Raw genomic sequence first — 25571 nt, 5'->3', positions numbered from 1 at the left:
TTCAACTACTACAGCAAGGAGCTTTCATCTTCGTTCTGTGGGAAATGTTACATGTATCTTTTTATTGGATTTTCACATGGAGTTTGTGGAAAAGTGCTAACGCCTTGATGCCTGTTGCTTCACAACAGTCCTCTGTTCATTTTTCAGGATTTTTTTTTCGCATTACTTTGCCAGTGTTGTTACAAAATAAAATCCCAGATACAAGTCCATGTGCTGTTTACACGTCTCCTCTGAGAATTGCATTGTCTTGGGGATAAGGCAATGGTTGCAGAGCAAACAGGCAACACAAGTAGATACCTGAGAGCAGTTGACAAACCTTGCATCAGAACCTTCTGACATCCCTGACTCTTCACGGGTCTTTTTTCCACATTAAGAGACTTTAAGAAAAATTAATAATGTCAGAGTTTTAGTTTAACTGTTTCACACTTTCCTTATGTCCATCCCGTTGTAGGTCTTCAGCCCTAATGTGAGCGTTGCTGTTCTATGCAATATGTGGCTCATGTTTCCAAGATAACTTTTCTAGTTCAGTCTTCTGAAACTATACCTTGTTATTTCAGTGCCTGTCCATTTTCATATATGAATGTTTAATATGTTTTCCACTTCCAGAAGTAACGCTGTTGATAAGTAGGTATCACAAGTAGATTTTATTTGCAAAAATTTCTGTTTGAGATATCCCCTAGTTCCTTATACAAAGCTGATTTGTCCTTTTTTTTAATTATCAATAGAGGTTTGCAGGAAATTTGTGGTGCTCACTAATTTGTTCTTACACTGAAGGTGACACATAACGGCACTGTCCTGTTAAATAAATCATTCCCCTCCTGAGCTACCCTGGCCTTTGCTTCAGTCTTTGGGGAAATTATGGTGGGGTGGTTTTTATGCCTCAGCAGTACAAATATTTAAACAGAACATGTCCGTCTGAAATTTTCCTTAAAACCACTTTGTTGTTTTTTTTTTTTCCCAATCTTTTAGTCCCAAGTGCTGTGCCACTTGAATCCATTCAAGGGAGTACCTTTGAAGAGAAGATTTTTCTTCAGTGGAGAGAACCAGCGCAAACATATGGTGTGATTACTTTGTATGAGGTATCTAGAAATTTGCCACATTTCATGTCTAGTTTTGTTTTTCCAAAATGCATAACCATAAGAAAGTTAATATGTTTTTACAGTTTATGTAAAATTAACTTCATTTTAAAAACAGTAACCATTTAAAAGTAAATACAATATAGAAGTGAATTACGCAGGACCCAGAATGTCCTTGAGTTACCAGCTTTAAGAAAACTGATAACATGATACAACATTCTATCTAGTACTCTAGATCAAATATTTAAAAGATTGAAAGGCAGATCTTAGCAAATTCATTAAAAAATAAGAGACATAAGACAGTGGTTGCGGTCAACATCACATTTAGATAGGAGTCATTACAGGAAGTTTACTCTAATAGAAACAAGCAGGCATAATTTAAAACTAATTTTTTTAAATGCAAATTCAAAAAAATTATATGTTGTTAGATGTCTAAAAATTACTTCTTTTCCTCCTGTGGAACCTTTGCATGAATACCTTTTAGGAAAATTGACAAAAGACTGCACAGATTAAACTGTCAGACAGTAATCACTGTTAAGCTTCTTACCTGACCTTACTACAAAATTGGTATTGAAATGCTTTGTTTAAAAAAACCCCACCTAAATGAGATACGGTGTAAAAGAACAGTTAAATTGAATGGTAACCTATTGATACTGTTTTGAAAACTACTTTATTGTAAGAGGATAAAGTGTTATGAAAAAGTATGAATTGATTTTTTGTTAAGCTAACAACTTTCTAGCTAGTTTGACAGTTGCCTTTATTCAGGAATCAGAATGGCTTAGTTAAGTGTTAATGGTGTTACTGTTGCTAGGTTAGTGTACATAGAAGCACACAGTGGTATATCCCATTTCTACTGCGGAACATCCCTGCATGTCTAATTCCATTGCTGAGGAGTACACCCACTGTACCCAGGCAGTTCATCCTTAAATGTATGCACACACATAACTCCATCAGGGGTATTGGGACAGGTGTATTCAGAGATGTATTCAGAGCTTGACCTGAGTTCTGCGTGATCCATGGAAGAGCTTACTTCACTGTGGAACATCAGCCCCTTAGCTATCTAATAACTAAACACTGCAAAAATTTTGTAAGAATCTAACATAGACGGCAGAATCTGTATTTAAAACCTAGTTGTGGTGGTAGTTGACTAACCTGTGTTTTAAAATCTATAAAAAAAAGTTATGACCCACAAGCCAACATAATAGCACTTAGCATGAGATACGGAGATTCATGTGAGCAGTATGTTACCTTAATTTCTTTACTGATAAAAAGTTCAGACAGTTGGTAGTTTAATCTTCTGTCATCTGTTAGAATTAGAAGGGATAGTTGGGTGCTTTTTAAGGTGCTTTGAGTTCAGTTTATGGATGAGGATTTGTAGAGGATATGCCTATATCTACTGAAATAAGGTCGGGGTTTATCTAAATGATATGAAAGTTTTTATTACTAATTTTCAGCACTTCATTGATGTTATATTAGATGGTTCATATAAAAATCAATTTTCATTAAGTCAGCAGTTTTAGGAAATTGCAAGTGTTTGAGGTATGTAACACCAACACTTGGATGTGTCTATGTACTGTATTATGGGTCTTCTTAATTAAAGTGATATTGAATAAGTATAGCAAAAAGAATGTCAATTACCACTTTTAATAATAAGGGGTTTGGAATTATTTGCGTAAAAATGAAACTTTAAAAGCAAAGAGGAGGGGTGAATCATTTTCACTTTTCTAATTTTTTAAATGTCTTTCATATTTTAAAATTCTCATTACAGTGCACAGAAATCAGTAATTAATAGAAGAAGTCTGGATCAAGTTTTACTGTGAACTTACATTAACATTTCTAATGAAAACTAAAAAAACTGTTTGAATCAAGGAAGGAACTGAGGATACAATATACACTGCATATATTACTTAACATTTATCTTTTCTTTCCTCCAAATGAGAATCTGACCTAGGTACAATATAATAACCTGAAAAAATCCAAATTAGCAATTGTAATAGCTAAGCTTCAGACTAAAATAGAAGCTTTACCCAATTTCTGAAAAATTTGCCTTAAGCTGCCCTTATCATTTTTTACAGATAACCTTATTCAGGGCAAAGTGTAATTACAGTGAACTCAGCTGGAACTTGGGGTTTACACCCCCTCTTATTTACTTCTCAGTTTTTACCTGTTTGTTTTGGTTTTGTTACTGGTGCTGATCAAAACCAACAAGTAAGATGAATTCAAAATGTGACACTGTTAAAGCCAGCATCTTGAAGGAATTAACGTAAGCCTGAACCCATCCTTTAGAGTTGTAATCCAGCTGCCTCTAAGTCTCTGTATCTATAAAAGTAATAACTCACACGAGTTACGACTCAGTTCCTGTGCTTCTTCGTGGGATTCGGGATTTGAAGAGTGTAAGAGAGTAAGATAGCTTATCATAAAATGTCTGACAGCGCATACATCAGAAGGCTTTACTGGATAAAGATGCAATCTCTGTCCATCTGCTCAAGGCAGTTTATAGCTTTCTTGTTCTTTTGCAGATCACCTACAAAGCAGTCAGTTCCTTTGACCCAGAAATAGATTTATCCAATCAAAGTGGACGAGTCTCAAAGCTAGGAAATGAAACGCACTATCTCTTTTTTGGACTGTATCCTGGCACTACCTACTCTTTTACCATCAGAGCCAGCACAGCTAAAGGCTTCGGACCTCCAATAACAAATCAGTTCACGACTAAAATATCAGGTACTTGATCAAAGAATATTATCATTTCCTTATGATAATGAGTTGGGTGATTCTTTTCTTGTTTACTTCTTTAGAATTTAACAAGCAGCAAATTGAAAAAGGGAAGAACACGTTCATCCCCGTAGATGTCAAAGTGACATATATTACCATATCTGAAGAACTTCCAAGTGCTTAGGTATTAGCTAGTATTTTGAAATTCCTGTTCACAACTGTAACATATCACTCAAGAAACCCCTATGAATTATGTGTTTGCAGCCAGTGCCAGCTGCAGTTGCAATATTTAGCATAGGGTTTTTTTGGATCTGAAGATGAGGGTTTCATTCAGAGCTTAGTCAGCCTTGACATGATTCTAAATTAGTACAGTAACAGTGCTGGAAAATCTCCTTAATGAGCCATGAACAATCGAGAGTAGAGCAGAGATGCTGTTCGTGTAGAGCTCACTTAGAAACTGTAGTTAGCTGCCAGGCTGCCTGTGTTCCTGACAGGCGTGGGGACTGAAGTGGATATGAAACTGTGTTAGCCGAGAACATCAGGACTAGTGGTTTTCAGATAACAGCAGCATGACTCTGTCACTTCTGCAGATCCTTGACCAATATTTCAAGCCCTCCCTTGAGGCAGAAGAACACTTCATTGAGGGGATGGAATGTTATTACATCCTCCAGAATGCTTATGTAATTGATGACAAAATGTTTTGCAAAGTTACAGTTGAAATCCCTTTATTCTTCACTTCTCTACAGTCTGCTTCAGAATTAAACTGGCCCCTTAATAAATTGGCCCCTTGATAATATTTATAGAAAATTGCCTTACCTATTTGTGGTCAACTGTGCTTTCCAGAAAGCATTTGTGTACAAAATCTTCTCTTTTACTCTCATTCTGTGTTCTTCTTCCCCACCCACCCCTCATTTTCTGTCCTCACTGGAATGAAAAAAACTGACACGTGTCAATCAGAAATAAAATTATTTCTTCTATATTGTTGTAAGAAAGGGCAGTTAATGCAAGGTGGAAATTATTGCCAGTGCAGGTGTTTGTAGAGAAACAAAAATGTTGTTAGTTTTCAGGTTAGACAATTAACTCTGTATGGAACATGAAACATAATCAACACTCATCAGTAAAGATGGAGGTTTTTTTCCATCCCCCTTCCTATACTGAGCAGAAATTTCCTCCGTCAAAAACCAATTTCTGACACAGCAAAACTTTATATGAGTTAGGATGATGAGACCACCCCTTATTAGAATGAGGAATGGGGACTATTGAGTACAGATGAGAATCTGAACATTTGGGCATAGTACTGGACCTTAAATTGTTGTTTTCTAAAATGATAATGTCACCAACAAAAATTCACTAGTGGGAACAGGCATTGCAGGCATGCTTGAGGGTGAGACCTCCGTGTGGCGAGGTTCTGCGAACTGTCTGGTCTGCACCACACTCGCATTGCTTCCTCTTAGTTACTGTACTAACGAGGAATGTTCATGCCTTGTCCATAGGTAGTTAAAACCAATCTCTGATGAATTTAAGATAGAAGCAAAATGTGTGTATTTTTTAATATACTTGAAAAGTCACGACTGGCATTTTAGCTGTTGAATATGGAACCCTCTTTGCAGTGGTATTGGCTGTGATCTCATTGTCTCACTGGAAAGCTTTGAGGCTCTTTCATGTGGCCAGTGCTCTCCATTTTGGACCGATGTGAAACAGAACTTCTCAGCGTTTCTGGATGAAAGTTTCACTATTTTTTGGAACAGATTAGGTGCAATTTGATCAATTTCTGCATTTTACTTTGTCTAATTCTAGACTGCCTTTTATTCTAAATAACAATCTCTTAATTTCCTAAGTGTTTTGAATAGTACTCTTATATACTGTAAATAGTTGTTGTGTTTCATTTTTATATTATGTGAATATTTCCTGTTTTCTCTGCTTGTTGGTTAGTTCCTTCTTTACATGTAGGCAGTGTGGAGGAGGAAGAGTCCTAATTTAGACAGGGAAAAATGGAGAAAAGAAAAAGTAGCCAGGACTAAAGGTTATGACTGGGAGAACCACCTGGGACAGGAAGATAGTTTTGGTCTTTGTAGGGGCACTAAAATTAGTAAAGAGAGCTAGTAGGGGCTTAGGAGTCATAAATTAGGAAAATCAAAAGACTTGCTAAGGTATGGGCAGGAGACTAAGGACGAGAAATGACAGAGCATTCAAAAAATGTTCAGAGCTCATACAGCTTCTTGGAGATACAGTTCCTGTCTGTCCTTGTTTTCAGGATGGTCAGGTTGAGAATGGGACTTTATATGAACAAGTTCTGGATATTCAAAACTGCAAAATGTGCCTGAACCTTTAAAGTAGTGTGTAATAGTATGACTTTAGTGGGTGCCCAAATTACTTAAAATGATTAGTCTAAATGTTAGTGCCTTATATCCAGGATTGTAAACAGAATAAAACCCTCTGAGCTTACAAGGAGGTTTTTGAAGATTAATTTTTTTATTTGTGAAATATTTCAAAACTGATGAATAGCAATGCAAAGCAGTGGGGATTTTAATGTTTTCACAGCAGACTGAGGAGTTGCGGAGCACAGTGCAATCCGTAATGCAGTCCTTACTTGGATATGTAGGGCACTATGGATAAAGAGAGAGAATGTTTACCTTTCAAGTAGATGCAGATACTACTGGGAAAATGAAAATTATTCTAAAATACACTTGATAATAATTTGCTAGAGGTTCATATTACCCGTATGTGAAGCATAATACACTCTGTTGGTATGGTGCATGCAAAGTATCCAGTAAGATGAAACTGTATGAATTGAGAAGAACTAAATGAATCTTTGGAAGCATCTTCTAAGGAAAAGATCTTACCCACCAAATGTATTTTCCATTTTAAGCGAGAATTAGTTTAGGGAAGTTAATTGCCCAGCATTATTCCTGCAGTCAGAAGAGACCATTGCAGTCACCACTTTTTGCTTCTATAGCCTTTAAATTTGTTAATTGTGCATCTTCATTAACAACTGAACAATAAGGATACGGCAGCCTGTCAAATAACCAATTAACTGAGTAGCCTTCTCTCCAATGTAATGATACAAATGTGAGTAGATGATAGCTCTGAAGAAAGTAGGAACAGTAAAAGGCAATAACTGAGGCATCATTTGTTTTAATCACAACTGTAAATCTTTAATGAAGACACAGTTTGCAAAAGTGCTGAGTGAGGCTTCAAACTAAGATGAACTGTCATCTTGGTGGACAATAGACACAGGACAGTTATAGCACTAGTTAAAATTCCAGGAGAAACAGATTCTGAGAATGCATCCTGATACAACTGACATACTGAGAAAGCTGGGCTCAGTTTCAAAATCTATAGTCACTTCAGCATGCACATTTGCAGATGCTGTTCTTAAGATAACTTTTCATTTCCAAGTCATGGATTCTCAATAGTTTCTGCAAACTTACTCACACTAGTATCTGTTTCCTGTCTTGAAATTGGCAGTGAGCTGGTATTTCTTTATTTGGGATTTGTTCCTTATTTTTTTTCCTGAAGTTATTTAACAGTTGTCTCATGCTTGCATTGTAACAGAAAGCATCTTAGACTTGTAGTATATGGTCTTTGTATTTGAAGAAGCCTTTAAAATTCCATATGCAAATAAAGATACAGCTCTTGGAAGAAGAAATACAGGAATAATGATTTATTTGCCTCTTTTCTTTTCTTATTCTAGCACCATCTATGCCACCATATGAACTTGAAACACCTTTGAATCAAACTGACAGCACTGTGACAGTCTTGCTGAAACCTGCACAGAGCAGAGGCGCTCCTGTCAGGTACTGGGGGAAAAAAATCTTTATGAAATTAAAAAACAAATTGATTGATTTCTTGAGCGTATTTTCTGGGGATTTTCTACACAGCAATCAGTGTCTAAATTCATGTCTGTATTAGCTCTAATTAAATTAAATAACTGAAGAAAATGAAAGTGCTTTGATGTTGAGTGTTCATGTATTGTTTAAAGGATTTGATCCAGATGCAAGTGGCTTGTTCTTTGAAGATAAGGAACAAAGCCATAGTTCTGTTGTGTGGGTGGCTTCTTTAAGGTAATTGCTTACTACAGTGTTATAAGTTCAAGGGCATATCACATTTTTTATGCTGAGCTACTGTCTTTAATATTCAATCTTCTTGTTTACTCCACAGATTTAAAATAGTCAACTCTTAGTAAGTTAGCCAATTTAAACAGTATGTACTGTAACATTCATAAAGTATTTACATTATTTGACCATGATAGCAGAAATAATAGTTTAAAAAATCAGCCTGGAAAATCAGTATCTTGGATTCTTTAGTGTTGTATAGCATCTCTTAATGACTTTCCAGTTTTCAGAGGTTTATCTCCCTGCCAGATACATGGTACTATGTAAGTTTTTCATTGATTAGAATAAAAGATGCCTGAGTTTCAGTGAAGAAGACAGAGAAACGGTTAGATTACTTTAAATGAGAACCAGTAATGAGCTCAATACTCTGAATAAACAAAAAACAAAGATGAGAGATTTTTCAGAGCTATATTTTGTCTAATTGTGTATCCTCCTTAATACTTCTATTACTGTAGGAAGAGTTTCCATCTATACGGAGTGGCTATCAAATATTTTCATCCTGATGCTGAAGTTTGTGATCATTTCTGTTTGGGAAATACAGATCTGGTGTGCTCATACATGCATGAATGAAAATAAATGTTTCTTGGGTTTCTTCAGAATATTCATACAATTCATATAATTAGGGTTTTTTCCTATTAGTTATATATATTATATGTACATAGGTCTGCATTTTGGAAATGCTATCCAATCATTCATTCAGACAGCTTTTTAAAAAGAAAATCTAGCACATTGCAGAAGTCTGAACCATCTGAGAAAAAAAGCAGAAAACATTAGAGCACATTTAATGAAACTGATTTAGCAGGTTAGTTTAAAAGCAGAATTATTTGATATTTGTCTGACTTTATCTCACAAAGCTATAGTGTAGTCCTTCTGAATCCAAGCATCTGGATGAAAATGATAGAAGTTGGAGTCATTGTTTAAACATGAATGTATTAGGCTATTAATAAAAAAATGGTTTCAGTCCTTTTGTCTATATCATGAACTAAAGATGATTGGCTCCTGTACAGTAGTGACATATCAGAAACTTCACTGACAATAGAAGGGAGCTCGTTAGGAGATGAAAGTCTGCCAAATAAGTGTTTGAGTGGTTAGGGAAATAAGAGGAGAGATTTAAAGTGACATGAAGCTATAGAACTGACAGATAGAACACACAGCAGCAAATTTACCGAGGTCCTTTGCAACAGGTCTTAAAATAAAATGAATGCTGACTGCAAACTTAGAGTGTAAATGCTGAGTGAGGCAGAGTGAAAATGAAAGTAAGAATTTCTTAATACTTCTAACATTTTATAGTACATTCCACTTGCAAGCACACTGTTTGCAAGACACATTCTGCATATGGATTTTATCATCTTAATCTGTATTCATTGGGTGTTAAAAGTTTAGTCATACTTCATTTATCCACACCACTAGGCAAGAAGCCTTGTCTATTGATTCTGCTACAGCTACCGGCTTGGTTAATGCAGATATTTGAAACTGCACTAAACTTGCAGTGTAAATGACTGTTGTTGTTTTATTGATCTACACATCAGCCATGACACATAAAATTCATCAGTTCCTGAGATGGAGAAGGAGAGCACAAACTGTCATTCAAGTCAACAAAGCTGATACCTGAGGTCATTCTGAAGTCCATCTTTTTTTCCTGTGGTTAAATTCTTTTTCTCTTCTTAAATAAGAAAAATCTTTTTATTTTATGCCACTTAGAATCTGCACACAACGAGCACAACATCAAAGGAGAGAAGGCATAACGCTGATTGTTTAAATGTTGATTCAAAAAAACAGACTTTATAGAAATGTTCAGAAAACTCTGTTTACAGTGATAAAGTACACATTAATCATGAAGGCCAAATGGCATTCCACATTGTTTTAGAATTCATAAGACTGGACATGATTGAAATGTATTTTGTCAGATATTTAATACAACAAATACTGCTTGTTTTGTCTCCAATTTCAGGTCCAGCATGCTTTATGGCTGTTGCTGTCTTTGTTTCAAGGAGATTATTTTGGAATTATATATACTTAAAGCAGTAGTGCATTCAGTAGTGATGAATGTATGCACTTCTTTAACAGCTGGCTAAGCCATTTTGATTTTTAGAATGATTGTAATTTGTAAGGCTTAAATGAAACAAAAAATGTTTAATTTAAGATGATCGCTCTGTGGAGATTGTGTAATATGGGTCTTACTGTGGATATTCTCTTGTTTCAGATTTTTCAATTTAGGAGTTAGTAAAGTTTTGAAGAATTTACATAAAAAGCATACAGATGCAAATATTTTTTCTATGAGGGCCCTTCAACATTTGTTGAGGGGGGACTCACTTTTCCAAGGTAATACCATTTGTGTATTTTACTTCTTCAGGGCAAGTTAGCCTAAATTTTAGAAAACTCTGGGGCCAAATTTTCTGCAGATGTTTCAATTGGTCAGTGCCATATACTTAACTAAGGAATGCTAATTTATTGCACAGATCTGGCTCATACACAGGAAAGAGAACTGTAACGCTTGGTTACTGCCTGCATTTAGTGCTATTTATACATTGATCTGAGTTAGAAAGAACTTCAGGTTGTTTGTCACATTCCATTATAAAAGGTTCTTGTGATCTTTCTCTGAAAAGCATTTTCTTGCAAGGTTTTAGCTTCAGCAGGAGAAGGCAAGTTTTCTTTCTTGCACCTATTTCTATTCACTCTTGCTGTGATTAAGGTCAAGTAGTGTTTCCACTTCTTTTATCTGTTTACATAAGCAGCAAAATGTTGTCCCCATACCACCCTCTTCCTGCTATTCTGTGCCACATCCTCAAAAAGCTTTAATAGTAAACATCCCAAAGATTTTGGCTCAGATAACACTGAAATCACCTGGTGATAGCAAGCCTCTTTGAGGAGCAGACTGGGAAAGGAGCAAAATGAATAAGAAAGCAAGCAAGACATCCAGGCTCTACTCTGCCTCATGAACTCTTTTTCTTATTACATTATTACAGAGTTTGGTTCAGCTGGATTTGCCCCATTAAACTCTTCTGGCCAGTTAATGGCCCATTCAGCCAACCTTTCTACTCTTACAGACACCACAGACATTTGGTACTTTCCTATTCCAGTCTGAAATGGAAGAACAGGATGACCAAATGTGTCAGCTAGCCAATCCCTGTGGATGCAGTACTTGGCATTTGGGACACCAGAGTACTTCCTGCTCTGACTGCTGTGACTATGTGGGATCAGTCGAGCAGCATCTGGGGCTGCAAAGCTCAGACAGGATGAGAGGGAGAGAATTGCAGCAATTGCCAAGTAGTATAATTTAAAAATACGTTAAACAAAACATGCAGAAGGAAGCAAATAAACTTTGACTGATGTGAGTTGAAAGCTAAGTGTTCTGGAGTGAAGGTAATCTGTGTACTCTCCATGCATGCCCTTTATCAGCTGTGTGCCCAACTTCTTCAACTTGCATAAATAAGAACTCTACTGGGAAAATAAAACAAACATCTCTTTACTTGAAGTGCTTAATTTTGAAACATACTTTTAATCTCTCTACCTTGAAGAAGTAGCATTTATTATACTTCAAAAGGCCATAATAAGATAGTACAACTTTGCAGTACAACTGGGAACTACCACAGAAATTTCAAACTACATGTTATCTAAAGCGATAAGCACTCCTCTCACACTTTGTCAGAGGGACACATCATGAGGTGTTCAGATTGCCTAAATTTCACAGAAATGGACATTTCTTATTGGCCTAATCGAGACCTTTAAAGGCATCCTGTAAATACTTGGTTCATTGTCACAGCTGGAATGAAGGTTATCTGCACATGGTCCCTGGCATAGGAGCAGCATGATTCACAGGAAATTGAAATGGTGTAAAGAAACCTCCAATCTTGACAGTCTTCCAGAAAAGCCACTGCCTACCTTTATTCTTGAAACGTACCATCTTTACAAAAATCAATCACTTGGTCAAGAGATGAGCAGATTTAATTGTTTCACTGGCAATCAAGAAATCGAAATAAAAACTAGCAAGCTAGCCAGGCTGTTTGGAAACACATGCAGATATCATTGGAACTCAGAAAGCAGCAGGATTTCAAACACTGAATACAAAAGTTTCGGGATATTTTCCATTGCTGTGAAAAGTCCATGAGACACTTGAATTGCTGTTGTGAGCACGTTGTAGCCACAGGCCTGGGCCTCAAAGTTGCAATCCACATCTCAAAGTTCCTGATATCTCAGTCTGAGTTTCTGTGTTGCATAGTAAGTGTGCAGTGTTACTTACTGTGCATGAATTATGAAGGCAGACATCATGAGTATAATTATAAATTCAGGATATGTGAAAAAATTAGTTTTGAAATGGGAGAATGCTGATTGGCAACCATAAGAGATGTTAGTGTTCTGTGTGGGCAAAAACATGGCAAGAGCACATGCAAATAAAGACATTGCAATATCTGCATTTTTAGCTATGTCCTCTCACAATTTCTGCCTTGCACATTATGTAATGCTAGCATGTTATTGTAATTTCCTTCTATTCCCAGTGGCATTACATGGTAGTGCAGTAATGAGAAAAAAGAAAATGCTATGTAGACACAGCTGAGGAGAGAAATATCAGAACTGTACATTAATCAGCAGAATTTGGAAAGCTTCCCAATAAAATGAAAAGTGAACTCTGGCCTTTCAAGAGCTCACAGATAAAACAGTCTGGATATTAGGTGGATTTGTAATAAAGAAATGGTTATGTTGAAATAATGTTACTATACATGTTCAAGTAGCATTACTAACTCACTAATATTCTGAAAAGCCATGTTCAAAATAACAGCCTTTCAAAATACTGTGAAACTACAGGATCTAAAGAGCATGAAGGGAATTTACTGTCCGTTCTTTAATTTGCTTGCTGTGAGCATCCTTTCTATTGCTTAAGGGCCTGTAAACATAAAGGCCTGAACTGTGTGCTGTAGGGTCAGCTCTTTCCAAATCATAGTTTTACTACCTATAAGGCAGCCAGTAAACTTGTTTGAGGATGTCTGTGGTAGAGAAGGGATTGGGTTTTATTAATTCCCATAATTGTCACTTCTTTATAGCAACAAGTATAATTATTTACAGCAGAAGGGTCAATTTCTGTTTCATTGAGGGAACAGGACAGTAATTGCTTATGCTATAAAAATGCTGTAATTCTTTTTTGTTATGCAGTAGAACTTGTCCTTGGATTTTTTAGTGTGAATTGAGCTAAAATTTATGGTACCTTTTGCCTGGACATGCATGGTGCAGCTTCACATGTCCTGTTAGCTTGTTCAGAAATTTCCATGGTACTTTTACTGTGTCTTTTCACATAGTCCTTGGGTAAAATGAGTATTGATCCTTGATTTCTTTAAGTACTAATTTGTGTCACTGAGAACTCAGCACATAATGACATCTGTCATTTAGCAATTAATAGAAGTTAATCCGTAATAAATAAAGCAATTCGAGAATAAGAGAGAAAATAGATTATTCCATATCTCTGAAGAGATTATATTTCACTTTCATAACTCACTAATACTTTCTCACAGATTTTGGTTATAATTAATGACTCAAAAATTTGCTGCACTTTTAGGAGGCTCTGCTCTTCTTTTTTTTGTTTTAACCTTCCTTCTACATGCTGGCCTTAGGTAAGTTGCAGTGGAGACCATATCTTTGAAAAATTCCTTATGATAGTCTTCTCTATATTGCTTACCTCTCATTCTGACAGGATGATAGTCCAGTTCATCTGCACTATGTCTTTGTTAAGATTCTTTGGAACACTGGGTTTTTCCAATCTCCCTCATGAAGCCTGAAGTCCAGCAACAATTCAATGATTCAGTGAATCATTAACTCTTGGAACTCACACGTGTTTTCCTGGCTCTGGACTGCCAACATAAGTCAGAATTGATAAAACACGTTTTTCTAAAATATACTTACTAAAATGAACAGCCCAGTCTGTGAGTATGCAAGGAACAGAACGGGGTCATTTTTTCACGATCCCTTTCAGAGGAATGGCTACTCAGTGCTCAGGTTAACATACTTGAGCTCAGACCATAGGTGTGCATATTTACCAGTGAAATTTGTATGCCCAGTACCATTCTCTTGTACTGAGGCCAACAGGCTAAAACCAGTCCATATTCATACTGCAGAGCTCCCAGGCACCAGGACCCCTTAACAGATTGCCATTTGGGAATGGGCCCTGATTGATGTCTAGGAATTTTGGAGAGAGTGGTAGCTGGCTGGTGCCACAGCCCTGCTGGGGACCTTTCCAGTGATGCAACAGGGAGGACAGTGTTGCATAAATAGCTTAGATGGATTTTAAGCAGCTCGGTGTTAGCAAGTCTGAGCTACTTGTTCTCAAGTATCATTATGTTTCCAGTAAAGCAGCAGAGACCTCTAACTAGAAGTACAAAGTTCCTGAAGCTCCTCTCAGGCAAACAAGAGACCTGAGGTCCCTGTTCTTTTCTCATTGGACTTTCAATGTGTTATAATTTAGATGGTATTTAAATAAAAACAGAAATAATGGAGAGAATAAAGAGAGTCTCCATTTGATTAGACAGGTTTCATCATGTACGCTCTCCTAGCTCTCTGGTTTTTCTTGTATTTGTGTTTTCATGTGAGGCCAGCTTCAGCAGGAGACCACAGTAATTCTGTACAGACGGGTGGGGTTTGGGAGCAGTGTGGTGAAAGCCTCTCAGGTTGAAAACAGTATTTAACCCCAGCCTTTGGTTTCTGCAAACCTGCTGGAGTTGTTAGATTGTTCTGGAAAAAGCTGGTATGACTGTCACATCTTTCCTGAGAGAGCTCAGACACTTGTATCTTAAGCAGATGTAGACCTATACAGTAAAACCCAAATAAAGTGCCTTTTATGTCTTTAAGTGTGTCCATTTCTGTCTGAGTTTAGGAAGTTCCTCGATTAGGGCCATCGATCATCCCAAAGAGACAGTATGAGAGGTGCAATCCTACTTCATGTCAGAGTAGCCCTCTGCGGTTGTGAAGAGACGTGTTTCTCCCACTGAGTGCGTAGGGGGCTCAAATCTCCTTCTGGGTGCTTGCCTTGAGAGAAGGAGGTGTTTAATGTAGAGACCACAGTGAAAGAATTATGAACATCACTAGAAATTACTGCACTGAACGATTTTTGAAGGAGATTCAGTTTAAGCATATCCAAGTTCAAATGCAGAACCAGAGCATTCCTTGAAAATGTAGGAAAGACGTGCTGTTGCTCTTTGCTTACTGAAGTGTGCCAGGGATTTGTTTTCATTTTACTGTGTGCTGTGGAAGGATTGAAGGGGGAGTATGTGAGCCAGCTACATTTCTCCCAGTGGTTGTTGTACAGGATTATGTGGGGATGTACTTTGTGGAGACATTTTAAAGTAGTTTTCTGGCAGCGTGCATCACAGTAGCTGAATGTTGGTTTGTAGCCGCAGTGCTGAGTGACCCATTCTAAATTCCTGTAAAACTGTGGTTAGGAATTGTCAGGCACATAAACCCATTGCTGTCTTTGGGAGCTTTCACTGTTGACCTTAATGTGTATTATGTACATGCACTTCCCATATCCTCATCTGTGTGAAATTAGATTTTCCACTGTAGCTTATCATCTTACCTCAGTTCTTTTGTTTTTGTGAAGGTTTGAATCCCATCAGTATTTTTACTCTCAAATTCTAGATGCCAAAGTGAGGTGTCCCAAGTGAAAAGTATGGTGTCACCCATTGGACTAAGTGAGCACTCAGGTCAGTCTTGCAGGTCATACTGGAAGCCCTGTCTGCTTGGGCCCTGTTAGTGCTGAAGCCTTGGCAATGTTGTACATCAGTTTTTCTGTTCTCTAGCTATGCCATATACTTTATATTTTTTGTGGTCCTCAAGATTCAGTTCCTTTTCTTTCGTAAGTATTTAAGTTAACTGTGTATTTTTAAGTGGTTCATAAGAGCTCTAAAACAGAGACTGTGATATAAATACACGTTCACTGTGCTGTATAGTGACATACTGAATTATCAACTGAGAGGTGACTCAATGACATTCTGCCTGTTTTGTTTATAGATCTAAAATATAGATACTACATATTTTAATCCATTTGACAGTAATCCTGCCTGCAGCATTGGATTGGAACGTTGCACAGAAAATACTGAATAGCCTTCAGGACGAGATGCAAAGTTTGCCTTTAATGAGCTAATAACGAGGATGTGTATTGTAAGATAGAGGCTCATTTTGGAAATAACAGAGGAGAAGAAAGTGTGAATGGATAGCTTACAGTATGACTGATCATCAAAACACAGCATGACTGTGAAATAGGCAAATAGACTGTGCTCAGCAGGTGGGGCTTCCAGCAAAGGTGACAAGCTATGAACACCATTGTACAAGACACTGGCAGACCTCATGTGAACTCCTATGCCTCGTTCTGATCTACCAAGAAATACCAATATACTGGCACTACAGCAGTGGAGTGTTTTGGCATAAATGATCATGGAAAATCTGTGTTACATGTGTAGGATCCAAGAGAACTCAGCTTGTTTTTTAGCTAGCCAGTTAAGGCCAAGAGAAGAAATGATTCTTTTCTAAAAATGCATCAGAGGAATAACCTTCAGAGAGGAAGGAGAGCAATTTCAATTTAGAGAGCATATATATAAACAGCTCAAATATAAATTCTCTACGCAGTGGTGAATTGAAACAGGTATGTACACCTGTCAGGTAGGTGGTGCTAGTTAAAGTCACACAGCACTGTGGTGCCAAAAGTACATTTTTCAGTTTTTTGTACATGACAACCCCCAGCAGAGCACAAACTTTTGGCAAGATTCTCGCATGGATCAGAATTGACTGAGTGACAAGGAGCAAAAAGTCAACAGGATTTTTCTAATAATTTAGGTTGCAACACAATAGTAATCAGTACCTCTTTAATGGATTTTCTGTAGATTCTTTGACAACGGTCATTGACCTTAGGAAATTTTCTTCAGTATTGTGATTTTTAAGCAAGCTTGTATGAGCCCTTTATTCGCTAGCAAACACTAAATGGCTGCATTAAAAAAAAAAATTCTGTTGCTAATACTTAAACGTATGGCAGGACTGGGGTTTCCAGAACAAAGTAATTTGGGGCAATTCCTAACACTCAGTATAAATAATATTTGATTGGGCCATTCTAAACCATTGAACTATTTATTTGTACTAAAGTGTTTTGATCATGTGTTGCAAGCAAACAAATAAATGCTTTTATTTTATACCAAGTAATGTTAAAGGAAACAAAAGGATATAGTGGAGTGCTACATGGAAAGAGGAAGAAAAGCTATAGATGCACTCCAAGTGAAACACTGTCATTCCCCATACTTGATGCTGAAGGAGTATTCATTTTACTGAATATTAACATGAAAACTTTCTGTTATGCTGTTCATTTAAGTAGGAAGGGAAATCACTGGCATTTACAACAAGCATCATGACTCTAAAGCATTGCTAAGTAAAAGCTAATCTGCTCAACCGGATTACATTAAATGACACAAAGAAACATTAGAGTCACTTACTGGGCTCTACAACTGAAAGCAGCAACTCTTTACTCAGGAGAAGGGTAAGTGCCTCAGCCTGAAACAGCCTCAGAGAGTGGTAGGATAGATGTGTAAGGCATTATAATAATGTTGAATTTGGGGAGAAAGTACCATGGGGAAATCAGATGAGGACAGATGAATTAACTGTGTTCTCACATCTAGAGCTGAAGCTGTTTTCAAGATTAGCCTCGTAGGGTAGTAGAAGCACAAGGCCAAAATCTCATCTGTATTTAACAGTTGTGCTAATCCTGAACTGTGCAGAATCTTTTATCTACAGCCAGATTTCCTGTGGGAAGAGCTGCACAGTGTCATGCTGCCAAGGTTTCTATGCCACCTAATCCTACCAAAGTCATTCCCAGTGCAGGGAGGAGGAAGAGGTATACCTCCACTGACAGAATAGAAGGTCAGCCTTGTATTTATCCACAGAAGTCCTGAAAAACTGGGGATGATGCCACAAAAACTGACTTGTTTTCTGTGTCTGCCTGCATCATTCTGCACTGCTGATTAAAGTGCCCTGCAGAGCCTTTTTGTAGGGAAGAAAGAATGAAAATGAACACAGTAATCTCCGTTTCCAAATTGCTGGACTGGAACCCACTGCATTTAAGTTGTGGAAAGAGACAATAGCATTGTGAGGTGAGAATTCTGTTGTGGTTATTTTTGCTGTGGTCTTGCTCTCCTACAGCAGAGCCAGCAGGAGGAAATGTGCCTGTGCCTTGGGTGCTTAAGTGATAATGCTGGCTTCTGCAGTTGCAACTGAAGCACAGGCGTGTCCTGCCTTCCACCAGTTTTCCCATGAAAACAAAGCATCTGGAAGGAGAAAATGGACAAGTGAGACCACATCTTAAACGACTGTAGTGGAGCTGTTGGAGCTAGTATCTCTGTGTGGTATCCCCTCATTGAATAGATTAAAAACTTCATATCCACTGTGAGTGCTTTAATGAGCAGTAAACAGTTTTCAAGCTTTGAATCAAAAAACCTGTTGAAATTGGATTGTGTATTCAGTCAGCTGCCTCAGCAAATATTTTTCTTCCTGTGCTGCACACAAACCAGCAGATTGCAGGCATCCTTGAATAAAGGGAGAAAATAAGCATTCTCCCTGTACTTACAAACTGCTCATTTTAACACATGTATTTTGTTAATTCCCCAGCTCAATTCAGTAGTGAATTTCCAGTGCACAGCTTTGTAGAAGTTGTAGGATATGTTTAGTGTTAACAGTATTATTAATCCATTAGCGGATCTCCTGCTCTAAATTCTACTTCTTAATTTCTGTGTAATATCCAGGCTCCTTGATCAATTTGCATATTAATTTACATTCATAAATAAAAGCTGTGCAACGGGCCATGGTCATGTCCATGAACACTGGTGTATTTGCAGACTGTCCACACCTCGTGGACACCCTCCAGGGCATAGTTACAGCATTGCAGTAGTCTATTGTTTACTAGAAAATATTGAAGTAGAGTATCACTTACTCGTAATCTTGTAATCAGTTTTCCTTAATAGAATTATTTTTTTAATTTATAAACCCCTGAAGATATTGCAGTGTATGTGCAGATCTTACTGTCATGATTTTAAATCCATAAGCTGTATGTTTTTCTTACCTTTTGCAAACTGCATTTTCTAGAAGTTTGTGGAGAACAGAATGAAAACTGCTGCTCTACGAGGCAGCATCACACTTAATGGGCATAAATTGGGAGTTGAATACAAGAGACTGAGCAATAATATATCTTTATCATTTATGTATGGATTTAGATCTGAGGAAATGTTCCTATTCCGTAGGAACATCATATTGTTTCTCAAAGTATTTTCTTCATTGCTCTTATAATTTAACTTTGTGTAGCTACTGATCTTCTTCATGGCTATTGAGGAAGAAATCTCTTGCTTACAAGTGGCTCTGGATTTCTTTGAAAGGAGAAATTACTCAGGCAGGTTCTTGCATGAAGACTGCTGCTTTTTTCTGTTACTCCATTCCTTTTAATTCCAGTATAGTATTTTGTTGTATTATATCCAGCTTCCCTGAAAACTGTAGAATGAAAATAACATTGTATAGTATTTATTTAAAAAGAGATGTTTGAATCTCAAAATTATTTAGTGGAAATGACATAACACATTCATCCCATGTAGACTTAAAGAACTAGGATTGTCTCTTTTAGGTGAGAATTGGCCTTCCCGTTTTCTTGAGAATCCAAGTAAACTGGTCAGTCAGACCTTGCCAGATATATTTTCTACATAATTTGTGAAAACTGAGTAACAGCATCATATTCTATCGTAAGAAAAGTACCTAGTTTGTGTCTTCTTTCTACCCTGCCTCACATAGCAGGATGGAACCAGGTGGAATCTGATGGTTTGAGTGCCATCAACAACTTTGCTGGAGCTGAAAGTGTGTTGTAATGAATCTTTGCATTCCAGTCATAAGCAATTTTGAAGCAGTAGTTAGCTGTCTTTGAATATCAGAAACTCAGGCATACAGTTCCAGAAGCAATATTTCTGATTCTGGTAAGATGGGCTGTGTGATCTCACAGATTGTTGCATATTCGTTTGCATATGTTCAGACTCCTGGAATTTTCTTTTGTATCTTCCTCATTGATCTGTACTTCAGTACCATTGTGCATCAGCGTTTTCCTTCTCTGTGTCAGGTTGAAAAGGAAGGATCAGTCTGACCTGACATGACTTTCCATTTTGAATATTTCCTTCAGATCCCCTCTAACTTCGTTCTTTTTTAGACTAAATTATTTTAGACAGTTTTGCTTTCTTAAGTTCTTTTGAACTGTGACAAGACTTTACTCCTTTTTCCATGCTTTCCTGTTGTTCTGTAAATTGGCCTTGGCAACCTGAAAACTGGTGAGTTAAATGGTGTAATATTGGCTTGTAAAAGCACTTTGCTTCCTGTACCAAGATACTTTTATCTTGTACTTACGAACTTACCATTTTTCTGTGTTCTTTTTAAAAAGAAATTAAGCAAAGAACGTAAAGCTGATTAAGAAGCTTTGAAATGGTCTTTGGATTGTTCCAAGTATCATAAATGTAAATTCATTGAAAGTCTGTTTTCTGGCTTGGTACCAAAATATATCGCCATAGTTTCAGCAAAATTTGTTGAAATAGAAAACAATGTTAATAGAGAACACAGTTCCTCAGACAATGAGAATCTTATTTTATGATCTAATGTCACATTTTAGCCTGCAGTAATAGATAAGGTTTCTCAGTTCTTACAATTCGCTACTAAGCATAAGGTTTCAAGGTCATATTATTTGATTTGGACTAACTTTGGATCACAGCTGTGCTTGTTTGCAATCTGGTCACATTCTGTTAAGTCTTTGGTAATGCATCTAACTTCACACTCGGGTAAATCAAACTGATGAACAAAAATGTATGTATTAAGAAGTCTTAGAATAACTTGTATTCCACTGCTGGTATTTTATGAAAAACAAGCAAACCAAAAAAGAGGCTTTCTAACCTTGGTAGAAAGTGGTATAACCACATCTGCTACAGTTTGGTTCTGAGAAACTGTCAATCTGACTGAAATGAAGACTTCTAGAATAAACTGCTAATTCTTGCCACCATATGAGGTGATCATTTTGCATACTATATATGATATCTAACCTTTAATCACAATTGCTGTGTCCTTGTGCTTGTTACAAATTTCTAATTACTAAATTGCAGTGACATCAAAGAAAAAATACTCAGATAAAGAAATCTTTAAATTAGTTAAGTAAAAAAAAAAAATCAGCAGCAAAAGTCTTTCATCTTGACCTAATTTACTTGAAATTCTATGCCTGATGTGAAGATTAATAACAGGTGGCCTTTTAGGGAGCACTCAGCTTGAGTCTAATGTTCTAGTTGTTCTTTTATTATCCCAAACATCTATAACTAAAGGATTTTTTCACCGTGCCCTTTGTTCACAATATGGGACTGTAATTGAGTTCATATTTCTCGCCCAACCTTTCAGCTGTAATTAATATTTTATTATATCAGATTTTATCACTAAATAGCCTAGCGGCAGGGTATTGAGCCACACGCACGCTCCCACACACACATACACACACAAAAGCCATAGTGACTTATTGATGCCAAGCAAGTTGTATGTAATGAGTTGTGGTTGAGAGAATACAAAATAAATTCATGGTAGCCAGCTAATATTCCAAAGCAATTTAGAACTGATCTTATCTTGATCAAACCAGGACAAAGAGAAATTAAAGTTACAAGACGGAAATACTCAGTGTTGTGTTACTATATCAGACATGTGGCATCTAACAAAAATGGTCTGTGCAAGACCAGCTATTAACTGTTATCATGATTATATTTTAGGAGCAAGACCAGTTTAGGTCATACGCTTTTTGTACTAAGTTACACACCGTCCTCTGAGCTCTGCTAAGCACTAACACCTCCACAGCATGACAAATACAAAAGTCGGAACATATAAGTTGATTTGCTATTTGTCCTTTAAACTGGAATAAACCAAGATTATTTCCTTGCACTACACTGCATACCAAGGGGATGGTGGGTGTTACTCAGCTGTTGTGATGGAAATAAGGTGTTTTTAATACAAATTTTGAAAGATGGAGAAAGTCTTACCATATAAATATCTGTAAACAAGATTGGAGAGAAATGTTTCATAAACCTAGATAACTTTGATGATCGGTGGTTTTTGTTATAAAAGCTTCCCACATAACTTGTGACTAACTGGCATCCCTGTTCTCGGCAGGTTTTTACACGGAAGTCTCTGCCCTCCCCCACCTGTCCCTCTCTGTCTCTCCCTTTTTTCCTCTGCATCCCTCTCTCTCCCCACCTCCCTCTTGCCCTCTTCCTCCTTCACTCATTGCTTTGAATAGGTGATTGCTGGAAGAAAGTACTCAAATTAAGAACAGATCACTAGCAGGATAGTATAGAACAAGCTCTATACTTTAAATGGCTTGTTCATTGTTTGATAACAGCAGAAATAGCCTCTTGAAATCTGTATCTGCAACTTTCTTTTTAATTTATTTTTAGTTGTTTGTACATACCCAAGCCACTTAGAGGATGAGTAGGCCCTTCTTCCCCAAGGGAGAGCTCTGTTGCAGAGGTGAAGAGGAGCTAAGCTTCCTCACATGGTCAGGAGAGGAACTGCCATGTGTTTCTGGCTACAGAAAAGTGTAGTCTTGCTGTGGTGGGAAGGATGGCCTAGGAGATCTAGCCCTGAGACTCGATGCAGATGTGAGCAGAGTTTTATATCTGGTGGGGTAGGGACAATCTGTTTAGCTTTCTGCAAGTCAATATATCATGCTATCTTCATTCCCATATCTAAAGTTAAAATAAGTGGAAATAGCCTTTTGCACTCTAAAGAAAAAGAGCAAAAGATACCTATGTATGATTGTGAACAACTTGGCAGTGGTGAGGAGTGTTGTAATAAGCAGATGTATGTATAGCTCACTTGACACTGTCCGTGCCTTAACTGTGCCTCCCCTGATGGGGGAGACTTTTTAGAGTCTTTGCCAAGAGTCCGAGAGACGAATGGGAGCTTCAGCCTTCTCTGCTTTCAGATAGTTGTTTATTAAGTCTTATCAGAGAAATAGAGCCACTAACGTGACCCAGACATAGCACAAAGCAGAGAACGCAGGAGAATGCCAAATTATCACGATTACACAGCCTTTTTAAAGGTAAATTAACCAATGGTCACTAAAAGTGTACATTATTTTTACTTTTCCACCAATGTATAATAAATCATCTTGTCACGTAGACAGGAACTGCAGAATTCTTTAGCGAATCATCCCAAACTACTTCTACTGCAGAATATGGAGTAGTAGAAGAAAAAGAAGACGGTCTGGAGATCAACAGCAATCCTCCATTTTGAAGTTTTTTGCTTTTCTCTACTTACTATATTAATAAACCCAAAAACTCTAAATTTTTTCACCCTGTGACAATCTTACATAATATTCTATCACCTAGTTCACACCAGTGTAGATTCTAATTCTTCCCAGAGGGTAGGCAGTTTTCTCCATGGACAAAGGTCAAAAACAGTGTTGTCCAGGGGGGTAGAACCCTTCAAAACAGGCAGAGAAATATTCTCTGCACTCTGGGTTCCCACACTCACTCTCTGAAAACTTTTTTTTTTTTTTTTAATTTACCTTTTCCAAGTTGACCACCAGAAAATTTTAGAATAGTGACTTTGTGGACTATTTTGTGGAATTAGTAACCTCACAATCTCTCTGTGGTTTGCATTCATTTTAAAGCCAAGTTGTGAGAAGACTGTAAAGAAAGTAGGAGGCATCCCTGTTTTGTACTGCTTGGTAATGAGGTTGGTCTCAAAGCCCTGGAGGATCTGAAGCTTTAGGTTAGTTCAGTTTAGACCAGCATCATTTAAGTCAGTAATATTGCTGCTTGTGGAGTGAGGTCAATAGTATCTGGTTCCTAGAGGGACTGAGTTGTTTCTCTGTAGGAATAAAACTTTTCACTGGTAAAATGAAGAAAGGGAGTACTCCTTGTCTTCTGTGTGCTATATTACTTGTCCAAGATCAGAATTAAACTTTTTGATGCGTAAATAAGTTAAAGTTTACACCTGATTTTTTTTCCTGGTTTCCTAAGAAAACAAGTCTTAACAAGATCCTGTTGATCTGCCTGCATATTCCTTCCTTCCCTCATTAGTATAGGACCTCTTGGAAATTTTCAAGCAATAGTTTGAATTTTGCATAAGTAGTAAGTGTCTCACATACTTTGGAATCTCTGTGAAAGACCCATATTAGCATCTGAAGGGATAGGCTGTGTTAGAGTTAGTTCATTTCATTTGGTCCATCAGCAGAGAGCTACAATTCACATACCAGCAAGCCAGTGTGTAGCTCAGAAGCAGCCACAGCATGTGTTGCTTCTTTACCAGCCAGTGTTTGGGAGATACTAAAAGGAGCTGAGCATATTGAGGGTGGGAGCTGGGTATCACAAGTGACATGTGGAATGGAGATGGGATTATGGCATGTTCTTGGGTACACATTCTGAATTTCTTGCAGTAAAACTTGTAGTGCCTTAGTCTATTTATAAGGCTTTGACGCATCTTCTGTTTCAAACGGCCTTTAAAAAACCCAGTCCCTGATCAATGTAAATGTCCCATGTACATGGAAAGAGCTGTCAGCAGAGATGTTTTACTGTTGCCAAAAAGTTAATGGTGACATACCCATCAAAAAGATTATAAGCTTATGTTTACCAGAGTTATTTATGGAAGAATCCAAGCATCAGTTGGTAGACCAATTCAAAAAAATGCTCAGTGGATCACAGTGAGTGTACAGAGATCTTGTAGGCAGTTATTCTTGGATAACAATTCCCCCCTCCAGTCTTATGAAAGTATATAATACGATTTCTCAACTCTATTATGAAAGAAAGTAATTTTATAAATTACGCACAATTTGTTTGTAAAAGGTATTTGATTTCATAATATAGCTATGAAATCAAACACTTTTTGCAAGCATACTGTGTGTAATTTATAAAAACGTAGCTGACTGTAAGTTGTTAAAAATGCTTTAAGTGTATCTATATTAGATAGACTTCATTTTTATTGTATCTTTCCTACTACTACTTTTTATTTTCACTTCTTATTTACCAAACAGGATGATACATGTCAAGCTGTTTTCAGTACATTATCTGTTCTTTTATTTTCTTCTTTTCTTCTCTACATTCCTACCTTGTGTAATCTTTTGTATTCTTGAATATTTCAATCTTTTCCTAGTTTTGTTTTGTCTCTCTCTTTGTTTTTCTTTCTATTTTCATATGCACAATTGCCTATCTGCAACATTTCTTTTTTTCTGTGAAAAAACCCAAACTAAACCAAACCAAAAAAAAAAAAAATCACTAACAAACAAAAAACTCCTAACCAAACAAAAAAAAACCAAAAACACCAAGGGGAAAAAAAAAAAAACCACCACAAGCAAAATATGTTGCCAGATCTCTGGTGCCCTTCTTAGTTTGTCACTCTTAGCAGATAGATCTCATTGATCCAGTATGGAGCACATTAGGGGAGCTCTGTAGTCAAAGATGTCTTTTTCTTGTCCAGCATATAATAGCTGAAAGAAATGATGAATGTGGAGTCAAATGTTCTCTTGTATTATATTACTTACACCTGTAGAAAACTACTTTGAACTCCTTGTGAAACAGTACTATTTTAAGTAGGGTTAATTTTATTTACATTTTGTACTCACTTTGTATTGTGCAGGTCTACAGACTATGTACAA

General features: G+C 37.0%; 1 protein-coding gene across 11 annotated transcripts in view; it reads left to right on the top strand.

Annotated features, from left to right (window-relative positions):
- PTPRM (protein tyrosine phosphatase receptor type M) overlaps positions 1–25571 on the top strand; it is a 460837-nt gene that overhangs the window by 233304 nt on the left and 201962 nt on the right. For all 11 annotated transcript variants that reach the window (XM_048289399.1, XM_048289394.1, XM_048289392.1 and 8 more), the window contains exons 9-11: positions 970–1079; positions 3596–3797; positions 7483–7585. In XM_048289399.1, the coding sequence (XP_048145356.1) occupies positions 970–1079; positions 3596–3797; positions 7483–7585 (415 nt within the window). The remainder of the gene's footprint in view (positions 1–969; positions 1080–3595; positions 3798–7482; positions 7586–25571) is intronic.

This window comes from Corvus hawaiiensis, chromosome 30 (genome assembly GCF_020740725.1).
Source record: "Corvus hawaiiensis isolate bCorHaw1 chromosome 30, bCorHaw1.pri.cur, whole genome shotgun sequence".
Taxonomy (NCBI): Eukaryota; Metazoa; Chordata; class Aves; order Passeriformes; family Corvidae; genus Corvus; species Corvus hawaiiensis.
Note: the sequence above shows the minus strand (reverse complement) of the source record. Positions and strands in the feature narration are given on the sequence as shown.